At 37.8% G+C, this 19,514-nt stretch overlaps 1 protein-coding gene across 1 annotated transcript in view; it reads left to right on the top strand.

The window, feature by feature from the left end:
* The window catches only part of CRACR2A (calcium release activated channel regulator 2A), a 51,850-nt gene that overhangs the window by 11,803 nt on the left and 20,533 nt on the right, over positions 1 to 19,514 (top strand). Inside the window, exons 3-8 of the mRNA XM_079333382.1 lie at positions 1,837 to 1,948; positions 4,252 to 4,420; positions 5,952 to 6,098; positions 11,506 to 11,596; positions 14,128 to 14,223; positions 19,097 to 19,284. Coding sequence (XP_079189508.1) covers positions 1,837 to 1,948; positions 4,252 to 4,420; positions 5,952 to 6,098; positions 11,506 to 11,596; positions 14,128 to 14,223; positions 19,097 to 19,284 — 803 coding nt within the window. The remainder of the gene's footprint in view (positions 1 to 1,836; positions 1,949 to 4,251; positions 4,421 to 5,951; positions 6,099 to 11,505; positions 11,597 to 14,127; positions 14,224 to 19,096; positions 19,285 to 19,514) is intronic.

The raw sequence follows: 19,514 nt of genomic DNA, 5'->3' as shown, positions 1-19,514 counted from the left end.
CTACTGTAAATTTAGTGTAATTCTCATCAGAATTTGGATGCTGCACTGGGGCACTGCAGCTGTGGATGGAGAAGCCCTTAATTGTCAGTCAGGTTTGCAGCAAGACCCTCTGGCCATTGCACTGGAATAGCAGCTGGGTCTGTGTTCTTGGCATGGTCAAATGGGCGCTCCTTCAGCAGGTCCCAAAGATCTGGTGGTAAGAGGGTAAGAGCAGTTTCTGTTTTTCTGAACACAAAGAGAGTAACTTGTTTGAAGCACCTCCTGCCTCATCAATACAAGAATTCTACAGGAGAAGCTGATTTTATAAAGTTTCTCTTTACGTCTTAGAGACTGAAATCCAAACTTTGGGAAGATGTGTGTGTTTAAGTAAGGAACTGAAGACGGGTGCATCACTGATGAAATAAGTAATTTAAACTGAATATAGGTCTGGTGTTCGTTTTTTTATTTTTATATATATATATAATTTTAAAGTTTTTGTTTTGTTTTTTTTTTTTTTTTTTGGGGGGGGGGTGTTATTTATTTATTTAGTTAGTTTTTTTCTTGGAAGCAGGCAGCAATACACATTCTGCTCAGAAATCCCTTTGTGACTATTCCAGATAGTTCTGTGCTTTAGGAGCTCTGTTGCTTTCACTTCTCAGGGTCACCTTGGAATTCTGTTTACCACTATTCCATTTAACCCATACAGTTCATGAAGCATACCCTAAACCCTTTGTAGCAACCAGGGAAGTCCTGGTTAATGCACTCAGCCAATTCTTACCTTGCCTTTATGGCTTAGCATATTGGATAGTGGCTTCTGCTCTTTTGGATTGCAGGAGAAACATCTTTTGGCTCTAAATCCCTCCCCCACAGTGGAATGGATCAGTACTTTTAATCTAATTTTTTAAATCACTTTTTATCAACCTACTAGCTTGCAGTTTTAATATGCTGTATACAAAACAGGCGTTCAGGGGGGGATTAAAATGTTAATTAATAAAGCAGAGGACTGAACCAATGTGCATTTATATTGCTTCTCAAGCTGAGGAAAGGTTTTAATTTTCCTAGTGCTGTCTCCCAGTGGAGATGCTGGTTATTGGAGTTGTTTGCCACTCCAATTTTTTCCTGTTTCTGGGAATCTGTCTACACTGTTAAAAGAATTAGAGTAAGACCATTAGGATCAGTTTTACAGAATTCTTTTCTTTTATACCTGTCTTTAGATTATCAGGCAAAAATATGTGATATTTGTGGAGCTGGTTTTATGAAGCTGTGTCCTTTTTGGTGTGGGCATGCCACATTTTAGAAGGAAACAGTCATGAACTCCATTTAACTCATTGTGGAAGAAACAGGTTTGGTCCTTAGACCATTCAGCTTTCCTGGCTTTGTTTTATTTACATGTTTATGTACACTTTTAGAATCAGCTTAAACTGGGACAGTATATCTTCTCTAGTATAGTTGCCTAGAGAGTCTCTTGCTTGACTTCGTGACGTGGAAGGAACTAGCTGTGCAGTTCTGCTGCCAAGTTTGGCCAGTAGCCTGATAACCAAGGCATTTCACCAAGATAATCAAGCCATTTCACCAGGATGCTGAGGCTCCACCTCAAGTTCTTCCTCTTCCCTGTATGTTTGGAATTTGTGGCACCAGGCAGTTGTTCTCCTTGCGTTGTCATAATGGATTCATCAATTCAAATGAAGAAGTCATTACATTAAATGTCCCTCAGTTTATCTGGTTTTGCTCTGTAATTAGATTTTCACTCAGGGAAGCAAAGGACCTATCCTGCTGTACTATGGATGTTTTGTAGAACCCAGTCTTCCTCTTAGCCTGTAGTAATGGGTAAAGTTACTGCATGTTTTGTCATTACAGAGACTGCATCCTGAGTTACCCCTCAGCCTGGAAGAACTTGAAAAAGTTTTTGTTACGTTGGATGCTGATGGCAATGGCTCACTTACCCCAAAGGAATTCATCACAGGATTCAGTGAGTTTTGGAAAGCATGTCTCCTCTTTTGAGCTTTATTCATGTTCTGTACTCTCCACATCAATCAAAAAGAATTTTGTCTTAACAGTACACTTAATAATGCACACAGGGAGCCAGACTATTCCCTAAATGTAGCAGACATATGTAGCAGAGGAAGAAGTGGTCAAATTATACGAATAAATAGACAAAGGGCTCCAGGGTCTTCCTCTCTTGTGTAAAATGGCAAGCCATGACACAATATGAGAAAATGATGTAATCATCTGAATCACACATGTTTTAAGCTATTGAGTAAATCTATGTGCAATTTGTTGAAGGTTTCCCTTGGGCACGAGGAGGGGGAAGTCTTGTATGTTATTTCATATCAGGTAATAAGACATGAACAATAATTTTAATTATCTCTAATCTTAATGTAAGACAATGCTAGGAATATGTTTACTCCACTGCCCTTAGAGCTATGAGAATGTTTTCTACAATGAATTAATTCTTCAAGTGATGTTAATTTATTTCAAAACAAAACAAGATTAGGCAATTGTTGCTACTGTAAGATGTGATCTGATAAGTTCTTTGTAACTGCCTGTTTTGCAACAGCGCTCTTACTGTCATGTTCTCTGTGTTTGTCACAGGGTGGTTTTCTCCCCAGCTGTGACATTCCAGATGAGATGATGATGTTAAACTGTGCTTGGTTGTTTACACAGAATCAATTTTGTAGTTAATTTTAGCTCAACTGGCTAAGGTTTAAGCATTTTCAGAAAACTGAGTCTCATCTATGCTTGAATTGTAACAGTAAATCTCAATTTAGTTACCATCTACAGGTCCAACAAACAGGACCCTCATTTTTGTTTGAAAATCATCAGTAGTTTGTGACACTAATTCTCTCATGTCCTACCTCTACCATTGTAGAGGTAGATCAAATATCTTCACAGAGTATTCTCTAACCTGAAAATCAACATTATTAAAAGATGAAATAATATATGCTTTGCTTTTCATAAGTTAAATTAAGGTTATTTTCATAAGCGGTCCCTGCATAACTAGAACTCTTTATTAAGGGAAGTTATAAGTGGCTGGCATCTCATGCAGATCCAGATCCTGGGGATTCCTCCTGCTCAGGAGCTGGATCCCAGTCCAGAGGCCCAGATGATGTGGCCACTGTTTTCCTATTTGCAGGTTCAGCTGGTAGTAAAGTACAAAGTGCCCCAAAGACACCCACACAGGCACACAAGGGAGCTGGACACACCACGTAAAAGATAAGACTGTGCAAACCATTGTGCATTTTAACCTGCAACACAGCACTGACTGGTATTTTCCAGGTCAGGTAGTCCTACATCTGCCTGGGTGATGATGTTGGCATTCCTGGTAGAAGCAGAAGCTGTAGCTGTAGATAAAACTCTGCCTGAGAAGGCACAGTGGTGTCTGGGTAAAGCTGATGCTGCACCAGTTACTATGGGAGAGTCCTGTTTCTATTTCTAAATTATGGCAAATCTGAAATTTACTGTAACTTCTGCTTGTGACACACTCCTTTCTGTTGCCAACATGCTCTGTTAGGTCCTTTGAGAAAAAAATGCAAGACAGACTTAATACTAGCATAAAGCCATACTAATGTTTCTGTTTTCTTGGATCTATAGCAATTTATGTACTGGAACTTAGAATATAACAAAAAATCCTCTGCATAAAATCACAATATTCCACCCCTCCCATCCCCCCCCCCCCCCCCAAAAAAAAAAAAATTGACCTGTGGATGTTCAAATAAAATAGATGTCGCATTTAGAATTTGATGGAATGTATCTGGTCTGTGGCAACTGAGCACAAATGTATTGATTATTCATGTGGCAATTCCACTTCTGCATCCTGACCATACAACTACTATTAATCAAATGTAGCTTTCTGCATGCAATTTATACAGGAATTGAATGTGTGCCTTTGGTCATGCACTAATAAGAATGTAAAATTTTGTTTAATGTGCATTTTATCAGTACTGATATTTTAGATTCCTAATCTTTTTAAACCTATTAAGAAAGAAAAACACAACATTTATGAAGAGTTGTTACTGCAATTTATGTCCTTTTATGTTTTTGCATGGAGATATGAATTTTTTATTATGTTTGTGAATTTGAGGTGGATGATTTACTGAAGGTTAGACATTAAACTGGGCACAAAGCCAGCCACAAAACTCAGGGATCCTCTTGGCATGCCTCATCCTTTTGTTGTTTATTTACCATAAATTTTGAGCTTTACTATGTTTAGTATGACATTTTTTCTTATAGTAATTTCTGAAAATGCTAATGTGTGTAATTTCTAATTCTTAGGCCAATTTCTTTTGGAGCAGATTGCTTTGAAGAATGACATGGTGCAACCATCAGAAGGTGAAACAGCCTGCCCAGTTAGGTATGAAGAGACCATGGGTGGTGATGAGGATGAAGAATTCCAGTTCTCAAATCTGATGGATCGGCTTGGAGCTACAAAAGTTTTGGATGAGTGAGTTCTCACAGCAATAGTGATCAGTTGTATGACCTTTTATGATTCACCTCTGCGCTTGGTTTTAATGGAATCCATGATATATGGTGAGAACAAAAGCTGACCAAAACCCCAGAGATTCTTAAAAATCCTGATTTTCTTGCTGTCAGGATAAAATGCCATTTGACCAAAATTTCCAAGAACAAAACTGCTCTACTTCAGGCACATGAAATGTGTTTTCCTGCCATGTGAAAGCTGTACCACTTAATGTGCCATGGGATCTGAACATAGACAATTACAAGCATGTAATCCACAGATGTCACTGATTTTCAATCAATGCATGATGACTGCTATTTTTGGCAAGGGCTGTGGTTTAAAGTGCACCATAAGCAGGGATGTTTTCTCCACTTTTTCTGCTTTTTCTCCTCTTCATGCATAATTGTGTGCTGTTATTGCTCTGGTAGTGCTACTTCCTCCAAGGCCAGGATGGCTCACTCTGAAACATGGAGCATAAAACCTGCTCGAAGAGCTTTTTGTGTGCTGGCCACACATTCATTGGCAAATCACAATGAATACTGTAGAACAAAAGAAAAACACTGGGCAAAAATGGGAGAGAATCTGGACAAGTGGTACAAATATTTAAGAACTATATCGGTGATTCTCACAATGGAATAAAAGTGCTCATCAGTCCTTCTCTTCCCCTGACTGCTTGTTCCAGGAAACAGTTCATTGTCAGTCATCCTGAAAGGCTTTCATTATGAAGAGATATTTATCACCCACTTTTTCTATCCTTATCCTCATTTTGTCCTTTAGGTGCAGCACTCTTTGCTGGCTAGGTTCAGACTTGCCATGCTCCTGGAAAAGAAGCGAGTCAGGAAGAAACAAAGTAGTTCAGGAGAATATTGGCTAAGTATTAGAAACCCATTATCATTTACAATAGAGCTGTCAGTGTCTGCTGAACAGATTTGAAAAAACAACATTATCTTGGTATATCTTTAAATCAGGATTTCAAGATGTTTTGTTCTGCTTTTTGTAGCAGACTCACTGTGGAATAAAAATGTATCGAAAATGAAAGAATGAGGTCCAAATGCAATTTGTTAACATATCTACGTTACTTAGGAATCTGAATCTCATTCATTTCTTGTGAGGAAAGGATTTTGATTAGCTTTTCCACTGCACCCTCCCCTCTAGATGTTTTCTTTTCTTCTAATAGAAGTGATGTCAGGGCATACAGGGCATATTTCATCTATCTCCTTTCTTACCCATTTCTGTTTAGGTGGAGTGTCTGGCAAGGTACCCACTAAACAAGCAGTTCCTGTGCTATTCTGCAGTCAGGAATGGCCAGATGTTACAATGCATTTTTTTAAATTAATTCAGTCTCATCATTTTCCACCCCCTCATTCTTTTCAAATCTGGCACTGTTTAAGTTGTTTTTAATAAGTTTTGTCTTTTGACTAGTGATACCCTGAAGCCTCCATCTACTAAGGGAGGACATTTACTGCAGCCTGGAAATGTTCTGTCTTAATGAATCCTTTATGATCTTTTCTTTCAGTGAGACTGATGTGAAGCAACTTTGGTTGCAGCTAAGAAAAGAAGAGCCTCATTTACTTTCCAATTTTGAAGAGTTCCTAGTCAGAATTTTTTCCCAGCTCCAAGAAGCAGATAATGAGAAGAACGAGTTGGAATGTGCTCTAAAAAAGTTAGTACTTCTCTTTGTTAGACTGCTTGTGTAGTTTTAAAACTATTTTGCCTGCTGCTTGAAGTTCTGAAGTAAACAAGGTATTTCCATGGAGAACTGAGAACAAGACCTCACATAATGTAAAATTTCCCATAATGTAAAATTTTATCAGACATTAAGACTACTGGTAAAACTATTGATATGACAGAACTGAAGTAAATTATATTTTCAGGTTAAGATTTTATTGACTGAAATTCTTTTGAAGATATTTGTTATTGCATTGAAGTTTTAAGACAATATTGAGTGATTCCAATCTAGTTAATCAGTTTGATTCTGGAGGAAAGTCGCATTTAACTGTAAATCTGATAAATTGTCTGTGTTCTTTGCAAGCATTGCATGCAGAAAAGCTATAAACCTGGATTAACTGGCCAGAGACATAAGAGGTTTAAGATGTTAGTACAGCACAAAGCACTGATACTAGTGAAAATGTAAGCTAACAAACATTTATAAAGCAAACCTACGAAATACAGTAAATAATATATATGATTTATATATAAAACATATAAAATGTAGATATAAACAAACACTATAAAAATATGTATAAGAACTAAAAATTAATAGATCTTTTTATGTAGTTATCTAGAGGGAGAAAAGTTATGATGCTAAATCTGAACAAAATGCAAAATTATGGACACTGTATTTTTATTTTAAAGTGTCACTTCTGAATTTCAGATTCTTACTGACTGAGCAATAAAGGTAAATATACTGTTAAAAATGTATTTCATTTGTTCAGCACTCTCCTGACTTTTCTGAGAATGTGACAGGGCTTATGGAGAAGGAAAAAACCTAAACATGTATGATCATTAAAGGCAATTGGTTTATATAGGTAGTAGCATTTTCAGCTAAGTTTCTGTGTGGTTTTAGCCTTCAGACAGCCTTTCAGACAGCTGGAAACAGTATGCAGAGAGTTTTGTTATGTGTTTTGGAGTAGAGATTGTTAACTACCATGTGTGGTGAGAGGTTTGTTCTGTTTTGGTTTTTTTTTTTTTTTCCATTTTGTTTTGTTTTTTTTAATGAGTGTTCTTTTGGGAACTGAATGAATAAATGTGTCTGTTTAATACCTCTGATCAATGCAGAAATGTGCATAGATTTCTGGTTGATGTGAAATCTCTACTTGGAAAGTGCATTGAATTTTAATGCCTTTGTAGTAAAAACATGTTTTAGCAAATTTCTTCTTTTTGTTGCTCCTGATAACACCACTGATTTCAGCACATTGATTGTTGTTTTGTTTGTGGTCTATTGCTGGAAGTAATCAGATTAGTAATGTTGTCTTTGGTAGTAACAGTGGGGATGAATAACCCCCAGTTTCTTCTAAACTATGTACAAGTAACAGCAAAGCTCAAGACAGAACCATATAGGGGAGGAGAATAATTCTTTTTAATATCCACATATTTACCAGCACTAAGATACATGTGTCTGCAGAGATTGGCCAGGATTTAATGTGGGCTCACAGAAGAGAAGGGATGCTGGGTTTTGAGGTCTTATAATGGCTACTGGCTTTTCTTGGTTGGTGACAATAATACTCTTTGCAAATTGAATATGAATTTGATCTTTCTCATCTTTCCTTCTTGAGTCTTTCCCTCCTGACTCACCTCAGTGAGTCATTAGGCAATAAGGCAACTCTCAGCCTTTTGTCTCCTTTCCTGGGTGTAGGCTGTGCTTTTGTCTTCAAACATTCCTCTTTCTTCTATCCTGGGTGCCCTGAGGAGCTTCATGTGCATGTGCTGGGATTTATGCCATAAAAATCTTTATGCTTTTCACCCTTGATGTTCTTCTCTACCAGTTTTTTTGGTCTTTTCTTCTGGACCTTTCACACATACATATTTTCATTCTGGAACCTCAGTCCCGTGGTCTAAGAGATCCAGGAGTTTCCTTCTGTTCTGATCCAATAGATCCAGTAGATTGCTGCTGTTCCTGTTTGTAGGTCCAGGCAGCAGTGAGGCTGAACTAGTATATTCTCAATACACAAACATGCAAATACAGCACACATGGGGGACTGGGCAGGTTAATACTGATGTAACTGGAGAGAGAGAGAGGAAAAAAAAAAATTAAATCGAAACCAAATGTGATTTTGTGGGTACAATATTTATTTGCCAGGGTAGATTAGTTCTCCTTGATTTTTGGTATTAATATTTCATTTTAAGTGCTAGTTTAAAATCAGATGACTTCTTAAACATAGAAGTAATGTTTTTTGTTTTTTTTTAATAATAGGGTGGTGTATTGAGCACCCAAAAAAAGCAGAGATGAACACTAGGAAGAGAAAACAAAAACATGCTTATGTGATGGGCGATTGCAATTCCAGAGAAAGCCCATGGAGGCATTAATCTTCCCAAAATCAGTCAAAAGGGGCCAGTAAACTGCTGGGCACTACCAGGGAGGGTGCTGAGCATGTGGCAAAGCATGTTTTTGCCACTGCATGGGCTCTTAGTGCACCCTGAGTGCACTGTGGGAAGTTTGGTCTCTGCAACACAGGATGAATGCACTGGGATGAGGAAAATTGCAGGGAATGGCAACTCAGCAGTTAAAGGAATAGAACAGCTATTCTGAGAAAGCTATTTTTAAAAGGTCATATCTCTTGAATGAGGAGGCAAAGACTGGAGTGGAATATGACAGACCTTGTTATTCTTCAAATCCCTGGCAGTAGAACCAAGGGGCTTTTAATAAGACTGATAGGAAGTAAGCCTAAAAGAGATGAGAAAAATCTTTTTCTTCTAATAGCAGATAAAATCTTCAACTGCCATTAGCTCTGTCTTCTGCTGTGCTTTGCATTTGAAGGACAAACCTAATAAAAATGTAGACTGTGTTTCAAACAGGAGTCCCAAACAGGCAAGATAAACAAAAGGGTAAAGGGGAAGGAGAGGATGAACTTCTCACTGGGCTTAGCATGGGATAGCGTCAGAATCCATCTTTGTGGATGAAAAGGAAAATCAGCATCTCAGGAGATTAGTTCATACTGTGTACAAATCACTGTACATTTTAAGGAGAAAGAGCCATTATGACAAACTGCATGACAGCAGTTGTGAAATCAGAACAATTCACATTGCAGATACATGAATGGGCAGAAATTGAACCCCTGTAAGTGTGTTGATCCTGAATTTATCATCTGAACTTAGTGAACTCACATTACATTTCATCTGTTTTTGTTTCCATCTGTCTCCCAGTGTTACTGAAAAGATAGACTACATTATCAAATATGACTGAAATTATAAAATTATGTGTTAAGTAAAACTTGAAGGGGTAATCTAAGGGAGTAGAAAAACATGGCACATTTTTCATAAAACAATGATATATCCTTATGGATTCAGTCTTTTTCTCTTGAATGTATGTGGGGAATATTTGCCAGCTAATGTATTGGATTGTTTATCTTCTGCTTGTTTTAGACTTTTGATTCCGAGGCGGTATTATTTTCCCCTTCTGTTTGATTTGATCAGAGATAAGAATGGAAATCCATGAATGAAATGCTTGAAGAGTATTCAGCCTGCAGAGATGGCATGTGCTTGTGTGCCAGACCAACTGAAAAGATTCCTACATTCAGGAGTGCCATCAGGATGTAGTACTATCATATCCTTTGCTTCCAGACATAAGAGGAAAGAAGCAGGAAGCTAAAACACAGGATGAAAGTTATTTTCCCAGATATAATACAGAAGCCCAGAAAATCCTTGTGATTCCCATGGAAACACTGACTGCTGTGCAATATGTTCTGCCTCTGCAGAGTTACAGGGCTTTTCAATAGTCAGCCTAGTGCTGGTCAAAGTGACATTATACTGCACGAATACAGTAGGTGTATGATCTTAGCATCTCTTCCATGCCTTCCTAAGTAGTTGTTATTGCTCTATGAATTTGTGTAATTCAACTCCTTTGAGTGCTAATTTAAGGAATTAGCAGTTTTTTAGTTTCAAGAAAATGACTTGAGATCAGAACATGATCCATCTTTTCAGTATAAGGGGAATAAGGCAGCAAAAAGGGCTCCTGGATTTTCTGGCACTCTCTATTTGAAAGGTTGCAGTCACATGGCAGAGGCCCTTTTGGGGCCTGGTTTTCTCACCTAGACACAGTTTACAATAATCTAAGTGACAGCCATTGTTTCCCTCCAATTCTTGTGCCTTGACAGTTGTTTATTGCTTCTGTAAGTCCTGGGAAACTGTCTCACATTTTCTTTTACCTGTGACCAAAAAAGCAAGGTGGCAGTGTCAGGTGCTCTGCTGTTGAAAGGGGAAAAGACAGACTTGTTTCTGGTTTTGCTCACTCTTCTTGGATTAGGTAAAGTTTTTGAATTTTCTTTAAAATTGACTTAGTTTAAAATGAGAAGAGAACCAGGCCTTCAATAAGCAAAACCATAGAATATGTACAATATTAGTTAAAAAAAAAGTAGACGTAGAAAAGCTGGGTTTTTTTTTTCTACTGTGTGTTCTTTGTCCTGCTCTTGGTGATGTGAATGCCCTTGAAGGTTCTGTACTTTATTTGTAACAGCATTATGCAGATTACTCAAGGAACAGCTGTGGCAGGAAGAATATGGGGTAATATACAGTACTGTTAGGTAAAGGTTGTAATAGTCTCTATAAAAATTTTTCTAGGATGTCCCCTGGTTTGATACGAAGAGATTTTTGTTTTTCAGTGTCTGGATTAATGAGCATGGAACAGAATAGTAGCAGAACTAAGCAGATATCTTGTTCCCTGTCAACAGTTAAAGTTTTTCTGTCTGAGCTAAAGCATTTACTCCATGTAATCCTTCATGGATCAAACTGCAGTGATATCAATTGCAATATTTTACTGGAAAAAGTGAAGTCTGTGGGTTCTAATTTTTTCTTCCTACAGTCACATACACTTTTGCAAAGCATATTTATTTCTGTTCCTTGTCTGGGTTTTACAAATTTGTTTCAGCAAAGCAGTTAGAAAAGCAGTAAGGCTGCTTTGAAGAAGGTCTTTCAAGAATTCCATTCTGTGTCTTAGAAATACCTCATTCAGCACCCTGAATGGGTGAGCAACAGTGTACAAGAGTAAAAAAAAAAAGGAAGTTGCTGTGAAAATAGTTTTAACTGTCAATTTAGGCTCTGATATCTTAGTGTTGTCATTAGGAAACTCTTCCTTGTATCTAAGATCTAGGAGTCATTAGAATTGCATAATGAACAGCTGCTTTATATGGAAACATCAGCTTTATACTAGCTTTTAAGCTATTGAAGCTTTACTTCCACAAGAAAAAAAAATTAATCTGTCAGCTATGCTGCACAAAAATTTCTATTTCCTTGACATCAGAACATTCTTTGGAGTCTCGTGTTAAGGCAGGGATGTGGAGCTTAGCTGGTAATGTGGGTCATGACTTGAAGCAGTGCTACAAAGACCCACTCAATGTATTTTTCTCTCTTATTAGGAAAATTGCTGCTTATGATGAAGAAATTCAACATCTCTATGAGGAAATGGAACAGCAAATCAAAAAGGAGAAAGAGCAGTTTCTCTTGAAAGTGAGTGTCTCTGTTACAGTGACCATGGATTCTGCTCCCCCTTTCAGTGGTTTTAAACTTGTTCTGGGTGTGAAATTAAAGCCCACAAAATGTGTTTCACAACAGAGGAAGAAATTTTTTTTTACCTCAAAGTTGCTTTTATGCTGCATCTTCAAAGTTTCAGTCTCTGCAGTTTCAAGCTAAGAGACTTGTTGGATGAAGGAGCTGTGATGTCCTGTGCTCAGTGGCTGGCATACAGCACAGCTGGCATTCTTTTGAAAGTCAGTTAAACTACAAATTTTGTATTATTGGTGCTACTCCAGGAAAACTGTATTGCTGCTACAATCAGGAAAAACACTCTGTGAGGCTGCTCAGAGCAGCACCAATCCTGTTGACTTCTGCAGTTTCTGCTTTTGGCAGGGGATAACAACAAGAGATTAATCAAGTGATGACAGTAATTTGTGGAACAACCACGGGTTATTTGCAAAATAAACATGGGACAGAATCTTTTGTCACTGCCATGGGGCTTCCAGAACACCTAAAGGTGAATTCCCTTTTCTTGGAAAGTCATTTTTAAATCTCCTCTACCATGTCCGTAGTCTTTTCTTTGGATTTTTCTGTCCTGCTTTTTCTTGTGAAACAAGGAAACTAACAAGAACTTCCAGCGTGTTCCAGGAAAGAGTCATCTTAGAGTCATGTATGTGGGAAGGTGACACCTTACTTTATAACTAGATCAGGATGCTCAGGAACTTGGCCCCTTAATTTTTGAGTATTAAAATATTGAAGGTTGCACAGCTGCTCTGGGTGGCCTGAGACACTCAATCATGTGCTACCAGCTCATCCCTTTTTGTTGTCTTGGCATCAGTCATATAAATGAAACAAATACAGGGTTTCAGCAGTATGTGATAGAAATGTTGCCAAATCATGGTTATTGCCTCCATCTCAATCAAATATATATAAATGTAACTAGACAACATAATCAAATATATCTAAAGCTTCCTTTTATGATGCAAATGTATCAAGTATTTTTTCTTTCCTGCCAACCAAAATAAAAGAAAAAGATAAAAAAAAAAAAGTGCCTTTATCAGCTGTCTAAGGAATCATTCTTTTCACTTGCTTTACAGGGTAGTGAACCTCACTCAAAGTTTCAAGTTTTTTCCACTCCAAGCTGAGAGCAGTTTTTAGTGGTGCATGAGATAAAACCTTTAAATAAAGTTTGTATGTCAGCATAAGGATAAAAAGTATTTGCAACTTTGCGTGCCAGCACTTTGTGGACAAAATAGTTTATGTGCTCTTAATAGTCCACAACTAAAGTGGTACTAAAACCCCCAAACAACAAAGACTTTTCCATAAGAAATGATTGTTGGATCTCCTAATTAGTTGTTTATTTGAGGTTAAGCCATTTCTTTCAGGCTTTTTCATGAAAGCTTCCCACTCAAGCTATTTACAGTTTAGTCAGCAGTCACACTAAGGGCTGCCAGACACTCATGAAGTATTGTTTCTTTGCATGACTAATTTGAGATCTGGGGAGATCTGACTGTTAAATTCTTCCTCTAATGCAAAGTCTTACAAAGACTTTACAGCCTGGAGAGATGCATTGATGCCATATAAAGGGGAAATTATTGTGGCTTGAATGAAGAGCAGCTCTTGAAGAATAGGTTCAAAGAAATTGGTAAGATGCAAATAAGTACAAAGTGTAGCTATTTACAATACTTAATACCCTGCTGACTGAATGTTACACAAAAGGGGCAGTTAGTCTGTTTTTTCACTTGCTTATATATTCTTCCCCAGAAAGAGCCAGTTATCATGCATTTGATTACCCCATTACATGTACTGCTTAAGGGAAAACACTTGTAAGAACCCTGCTTTCTTGAGGGAATTTTCATTTTTATTTAGAGGCATTTTCCTGGGGACCCTAGAGAGTAGAAGCCTGATTTTGGAGAAACAGGACAGATTCTCAACGGGTACAAGCTGCTGGAACCTGATTTTACTGAGGAGAGGGCAGACAATTTTTCTCAGCTGAGGAGTGTTAGAAGGAGTAATCCTAAATGTGACTGGGAGTTCCCAGTGACTTCAGGATAAGTGGAAAGTGGAGAGGTTAATATAATTGCTAAGTGAAAGGCAGAGCCTGAAGCCCCAGTTGCTTGATTATACGAGTGGAATATCTGTGAAAAATTGTTGTTAGTGATGGATTTGAAGCGTGGCAGTTATTGTTTCCTTCACATCAGCCTGAGTTGCTGTGGCTGGAATTGAGAGGATGCATTCTGGCTGCATTGATCATTGAGGTCCTCAGCCTCCTGCCTGACGTGTCTGTCCCCACTTTCTAGACTCAATATCTCATCGTGGGCAATCAGCACATTCTGTAGCAACCATAGTCATGGAAGCTGCTGGACTGCAGCAGTTTAGAGATTGATGAGTGATACCACCCCTAAACTGAGTACTACCAGTCTTGTTATATTAACTGTGGAAAGCTTCATCCCCGATTCGTTATTTCTCCTCCTGTGATGCAATTGTGCTGTTCTGTTAATCCATTTCTTCTTGGAATTTTGCAGGACACAGAGAGGTTTCAGTCCCAAAGTCAGGAGCTGGAGTGCAAGCTGCTGTCAAAAGAACAAGAACTGGAGCAGTTGGTTCAAAAACAGAAAAGGGTACTAACTGATAACCTTTGGAGTTCAAAAATAGATGGCTCTTATTTGCTCATATTATTTTCTTTAGATACTATTTTCGGTCCTGAAACAGCAAGGTGGTGTGATGTGATTCTGCCAAATTGTGACCCTCTGTTGTTCTTGTGTCATGTGCTTAGGAAAATTTTATCCTCTACTTCTAAAGTAATTTTCCTTTTATGTGGTAAAATGGAAAAAAAATTGCTTTTCATATTCTCCCTAGGTACTAGGTTAATTTTTATGAAAATGTAGCAAAATTCCACTGCCTTCAGTGTTCTAGGAACTGGCTTAACACAGAGAGAGCTTAAGAGCAGAGAACAATGATTTGGCTCTTCTAGTGTACACCTCTGCTCAAAGCCTGTACCAGCCACTCATTTACTTGTTTTGGACTGATTCAGCACTATGAACTTGAAATGCTCCCTCCTGAACAACTTGCTCCTGATATAGCTCTGTGATAACAGTTTTATAGCAGTGCCTGTTTCCCTTGCATTGGTAACAGCTTGTCAAGTTCCCATATTAAAACCTGATGTGTTTTGCTTCTAAAATGCATTGCCTGCTTGGGGGAGCAGAGAACTTGTTGTAAAGTGGCTCCAAGGTCATTGCAGGAGAGACTAGCAATAGGGAAAGGAGGTAGCACTGGAATTTAAAGGGCTGAAATGGAATGTTGTAAATGCTATTCCCTCTGTAGAATATGTGGATAAAAATAAGAACATTTTTCACAATGAGATGCTTCAGCAGCTGCAGCTAACTTCCTGGGGAAGTGGTGGATTCCCCAACATTGGAAAGCAAAGATTTAACTGGACAGGATGCTGGGTTAGCTTGGCTAAACTGTGTTTTTGCCAAAAAAGATTGGAACAGATGAACCTTGAGTTCCCCCTTCTAACCTGGCACGCTGTGATTTTGTGAAGTTTAGCTGATGAGGATACAGGACTGAACTAAAAGTCTATTCTGTAGTTGAAATCAACTGCCTGGTGTTAATTACCCTTGTCCAGTACCATTGTGAATCAGAATGTATGTGATTTTATGCAGGCTCTTTACCACATTGCAGCACTATAGCAGGATAATTTATACTTTGAAGATGTCTTTGAGGGCACACATACATTTATATTTATGTTTATATTTATATTTATATTTATATTTATATTTATATTTATATTTATATTTATATTTATATTTATATTTATATTTATATTTATATTTATGTTTATATTTATATTTATATTTATATTTATATTTATGTTTATATTTATATTTGTTATTATTTTTAGTTTAGTCTGAAACCAACTGCAGAAGTATAAGAAATTACTTATTCTGATTTTGTAATTATTGTATTTAATATTTTCCTTTGTCTGTTTTTGCTTTAAGCTCTGTTTAAAATTTGGTTGTCAACAGTAATTCTGTAAAAAACTCTTCTTGTGTTTTTTTCAAGTATATGTTTTCTAAATTTGGTGTAAACCCACGTAAGTTATTCAAAGGGTTTCACTCAATTTTAAGCCTGGTGTAATCAATCAATACAAGCAACAATACCAGGAAGTCTTATCTTATGATTGTTGTCTACATTGCCATTGTCTACTATTGCCTATCTTGGAGAACATAAAACAATGTCTGAGCTATTTTTATTAGTATTATTTTTTATATGACTTTTTATTTTCCATTTCTATTCACTACGTTGCTTATTATTAATAGTATTTACCATGGGGTTTTCTTATTTGTAATTTCTCGTATTTACCATTTCCCCTCTTCATTGTGAATTTGCATGAATCACAACAAGGGTGCTTTTGAAAGACAGGATCTTTCTTTATATATAGATTAAACTATCCCATTTTGGTTTTATGGAAAGGAATCTGTGCTGGATGAATGGAATTCACTATTTCTAATGATGAGATGAGTGACATAATTTCATTCAGATGATTGATGGCAGCTGAAACTTTTGTCATTCAACCAGTTGATTTGCCCATTGTTAATCTGATATGCATTATTTGATGTTTTTTTTTTCTGGTTTATCAACCTAGCCTATTTATTTGAATACTTTACACAGTGTAATTAGAGGCACTGTTTTTTACATATATTTTTCTGATTTCTAATGGTCTTCTCTGAAAGTGACTCTTGTCTTTACTCAGATCTGTTTTCATAGTACTATGCCCCCACTTATTTTCTGGTACTGTTTTTCATTCACTGAGATACCCATGTGTGGTGTCTAATGTTTGCCTTATCCAGGGATCTCTTTCACTTTTGCCTCCTCCTCTGGCATGGAAATATGCTTTGATAATTAAATCTCTTCTTGCAGACAGTAAAAGTTTCTTGATTTAATTATGCTTCTATACTTGGTTGTATGAGAGAATCACTTGGGAGCAACAAAAATGCTTTTATCCAAACTTCATTAATAAGTTTTTTTTTTATTTTAAAATTTAAAATACAATGTAATTATTCCTGTGTTGGAAATCATTAACAAAAATGTGAAAGGGAGCTTTCAAACCAGATGAGCTCACTGTTGTTTCCTCTGGCATAGCCAGAGGGATTCTCCCTTAAGAGGGTTGTCTGGTTGGCATTGTTCCTCATGGGATGTGAGTTGGAACATCTCAGGAGGAGGTAGAGGATACCCAGCATAACCTCTAGGGCACAGACTCCTGTGTGAGGGGAAGAAAGAAGGTGTGGATCAGTTGAACTGCAGGGGAGTTACTGGATTTCCCATATAAAATGCTGGGTTCTGTGCTGATCATAGCTGCTGAAGAGCGTGATCTTGGAATTGGGAATGAGATGCATAAAAACATGGATCAGTAGCACTCAAATGCTTATAACTGCCTTATGGCACTGTATAAGTGCTTCATCTTTCACCTGCTTCTGAAATAAATAGGAAGAAAAAAAATAAAAACTACAGAAATGATGCTGAGCTAAGAATAAGGGATTGCATAGAGAGTGCTCTGTGTGTGTCTTCAGCAACAGCTCATTTGCATTGGAAAATCCCAGTTATTTTTTTAACTTTAAATTGGTTTTCCTCTCATCTTTGTCAAAAAAAGATAATATGCACCATCAAATACCATGTCTGTGCTTGACCTGTGGAAATGGGTTAATTCTCTCTGCTACTTAGATTTTCTTAAACGTGTCTATGGGCCATGAGTCTTTACCCCATCCGTCTCCATCTACCAAATGAACATAGGAGCCCATTTGCAGCTCCAATAAGCAGCTACAAGCTATAGGATCAGTGCCATTCTAATATACCAGCTGAGCATATCCCTAATGAGTTGTTTCTCTGTATGGGAAAGTGTTTAGATGAATGCTTTAAAGGTAGTGTTTGGCATTTCTCTAAGGATTGTATGGATACAGTGGAAGAAGGGAGCTTTGTATTGCTGTGAAACAATCCTTTCTCCTGTTGTTGTGTTCTGGGTTTTAGACATTATGTTATTGTTTTTCTGACAAGAGTGGGCACCAGGATTTATAACAAGTATTTCTAACATCAGTATAGATGATTCTGGGAGATGATGTTGGCTACCATTGCATTTCCAGAACAAAAACTATGTAAGTTTTCAGAACCCCATACTATTCTCTAAGTGGAGTTTCTGTCTGCAGTTTGTTGCTCCTAAGATTTTTGAAAGATCATCTCAAAAAAGTGTGCTCACTTTTTGCTTCTCCCAAAGCCACTTCTCTGGATTAGTCTAGTCTTAAGTACCTGAAGCAGCTGGTCTTTTACTTAGAATGGATGACTTCATTCTGTCGAGGAGTGGAAGCAATATGCAGGAACTGGCATAATCTATCCATGTAAACCAACCTTGTTCAGCAGGAATCTGATGCCCAGCCAGTGTTCCATGTGAAATGTGAGCCTGCTGAGGCTACAGTTCAGCAAATACATTAAGCTGCTGCTGCTGCTAAGTGCTCCCACTCTACACTTGTTCCTGACTCCTCACAGTCCAGGCTAGAAAGCATTTTCTGCTTTTATTTTTAACCTGGGCCTCGTTCAAAACCAAAACTACAACAGCAGTGTTCTAGGGTAGAAAGTGGCTGGAAGAGCTGGGTGAGGACAGATTTTGTTTGGTGAGCTCTGCTTGTTGGGATGGGCAAAATGAGAGTTCTAACACTGTTATGTCTCAGATCCAGAAGATTGAAATGGTATCATTGTAATGCTCCCAGTATGTTTTACATCCCTTAAAATGGATAAAACCTCAAAATACTTGAAAGTAAAACTTTCATATTTTAGGATCAGCAATGCCTTCTTTAATATGAAGTTTTTCTCTGTTTAAATTTGCTCAATTAGCCAGGGAGAAGCAGGTAGAACTTCTTTATTTACCAGAAACCACTGTCGTCATCTCCTGTTACTTGTTTTACAAGGAAGTTGTATCTTTGTATCTTTCCTTTGATGCACATTGGAGAGGGAATATAAAAATGAATAAAAGGGCTCTAATTCACACTTCTTGGAAGATCTGTCTGAGGTGGCAAAAAGGTCACTGCTTGTTCATATTGCTGAGGATGGGAAGGTTTATCAGCTATCAGATTTAAATCTAACAGTTTTTAGGTAGAACTCTGAATTGGTCTGTGTAGGCTTGGTCCTTGTGGAAAATAGTCTAAAATAACAGTTGTGAATATCAGCTTAATGCTGCTAATCTGCTCTATAGCAACTTTTTAGGTTTGTACTGGTGCATTTTTGAACTGGATAAAATTCAGTCATAGAATGGAATGGCTTTGTTTTTGTGTAACATGATTATGTCTGTACAAAGAGCAGTGGAAGATCTTTTATTTATTTTTTGGCTTTGATAGAAACAGCTTCCTGCTCAGCTAACGTCTAAGACCCAAACTGAAAGCCTCAGGACCAAGATGCTTCAGTCAGTTGTAATGCTTTCTGTTCTCTTTTCTTCTCCCACCCCAGTTAGAGCATCAGTGTACACAGCTCCTCAGTGGCAAAGAAGAAACCAAAGTGGAGAACACCAAACTGAAGCTGACTAACCAGGAATTGCTGAGAGACCTGGAGAGAACATCCCATGAACTAAGCCTGGCTCAACAACAGCTACAGGTGCTTCAGGAGGAGGCATCAAGGCTCCATGAGGAGAAGGAAATGTAGGTGTCCAGCTGCAGCAGTCCTGGTGCACTTGCTTGGTGTGCCAGTGAGCCTCCTCAGGGTACCCAGTGCTGATTTAAGCTTCTGTCACAAGCAGAAACCACCTGCAAAACCAAGTGCAGTTCTAGCTGCTCTTCCACAAGTAATTCAGCATGTTTTCTGTCACTTATCTGACTTCTATGGAATCTTTTTCTATGTGTTCAAAATGTCAGTGTTTTCCCCACTGCCA

Source organism: Erithacus rubecula (genome assembly GCF_903797595.1).
Source record: "Erithacus rubecula genome assembly, chromosome: 1".
In the NCBI taxonomy this organism is placed as follows: domain Eukaryota; kingdom Metazoa; phylum Chordata; class Aves; order Passeriformes; family Muscicapidae; genus Erithacus; species Erithacus rubecula.
The sequence above is the reverse complement of the archived record's forward strand: the minus strand, read 5'-3'. Positions and strand labels throughout refer to the sequence as shown.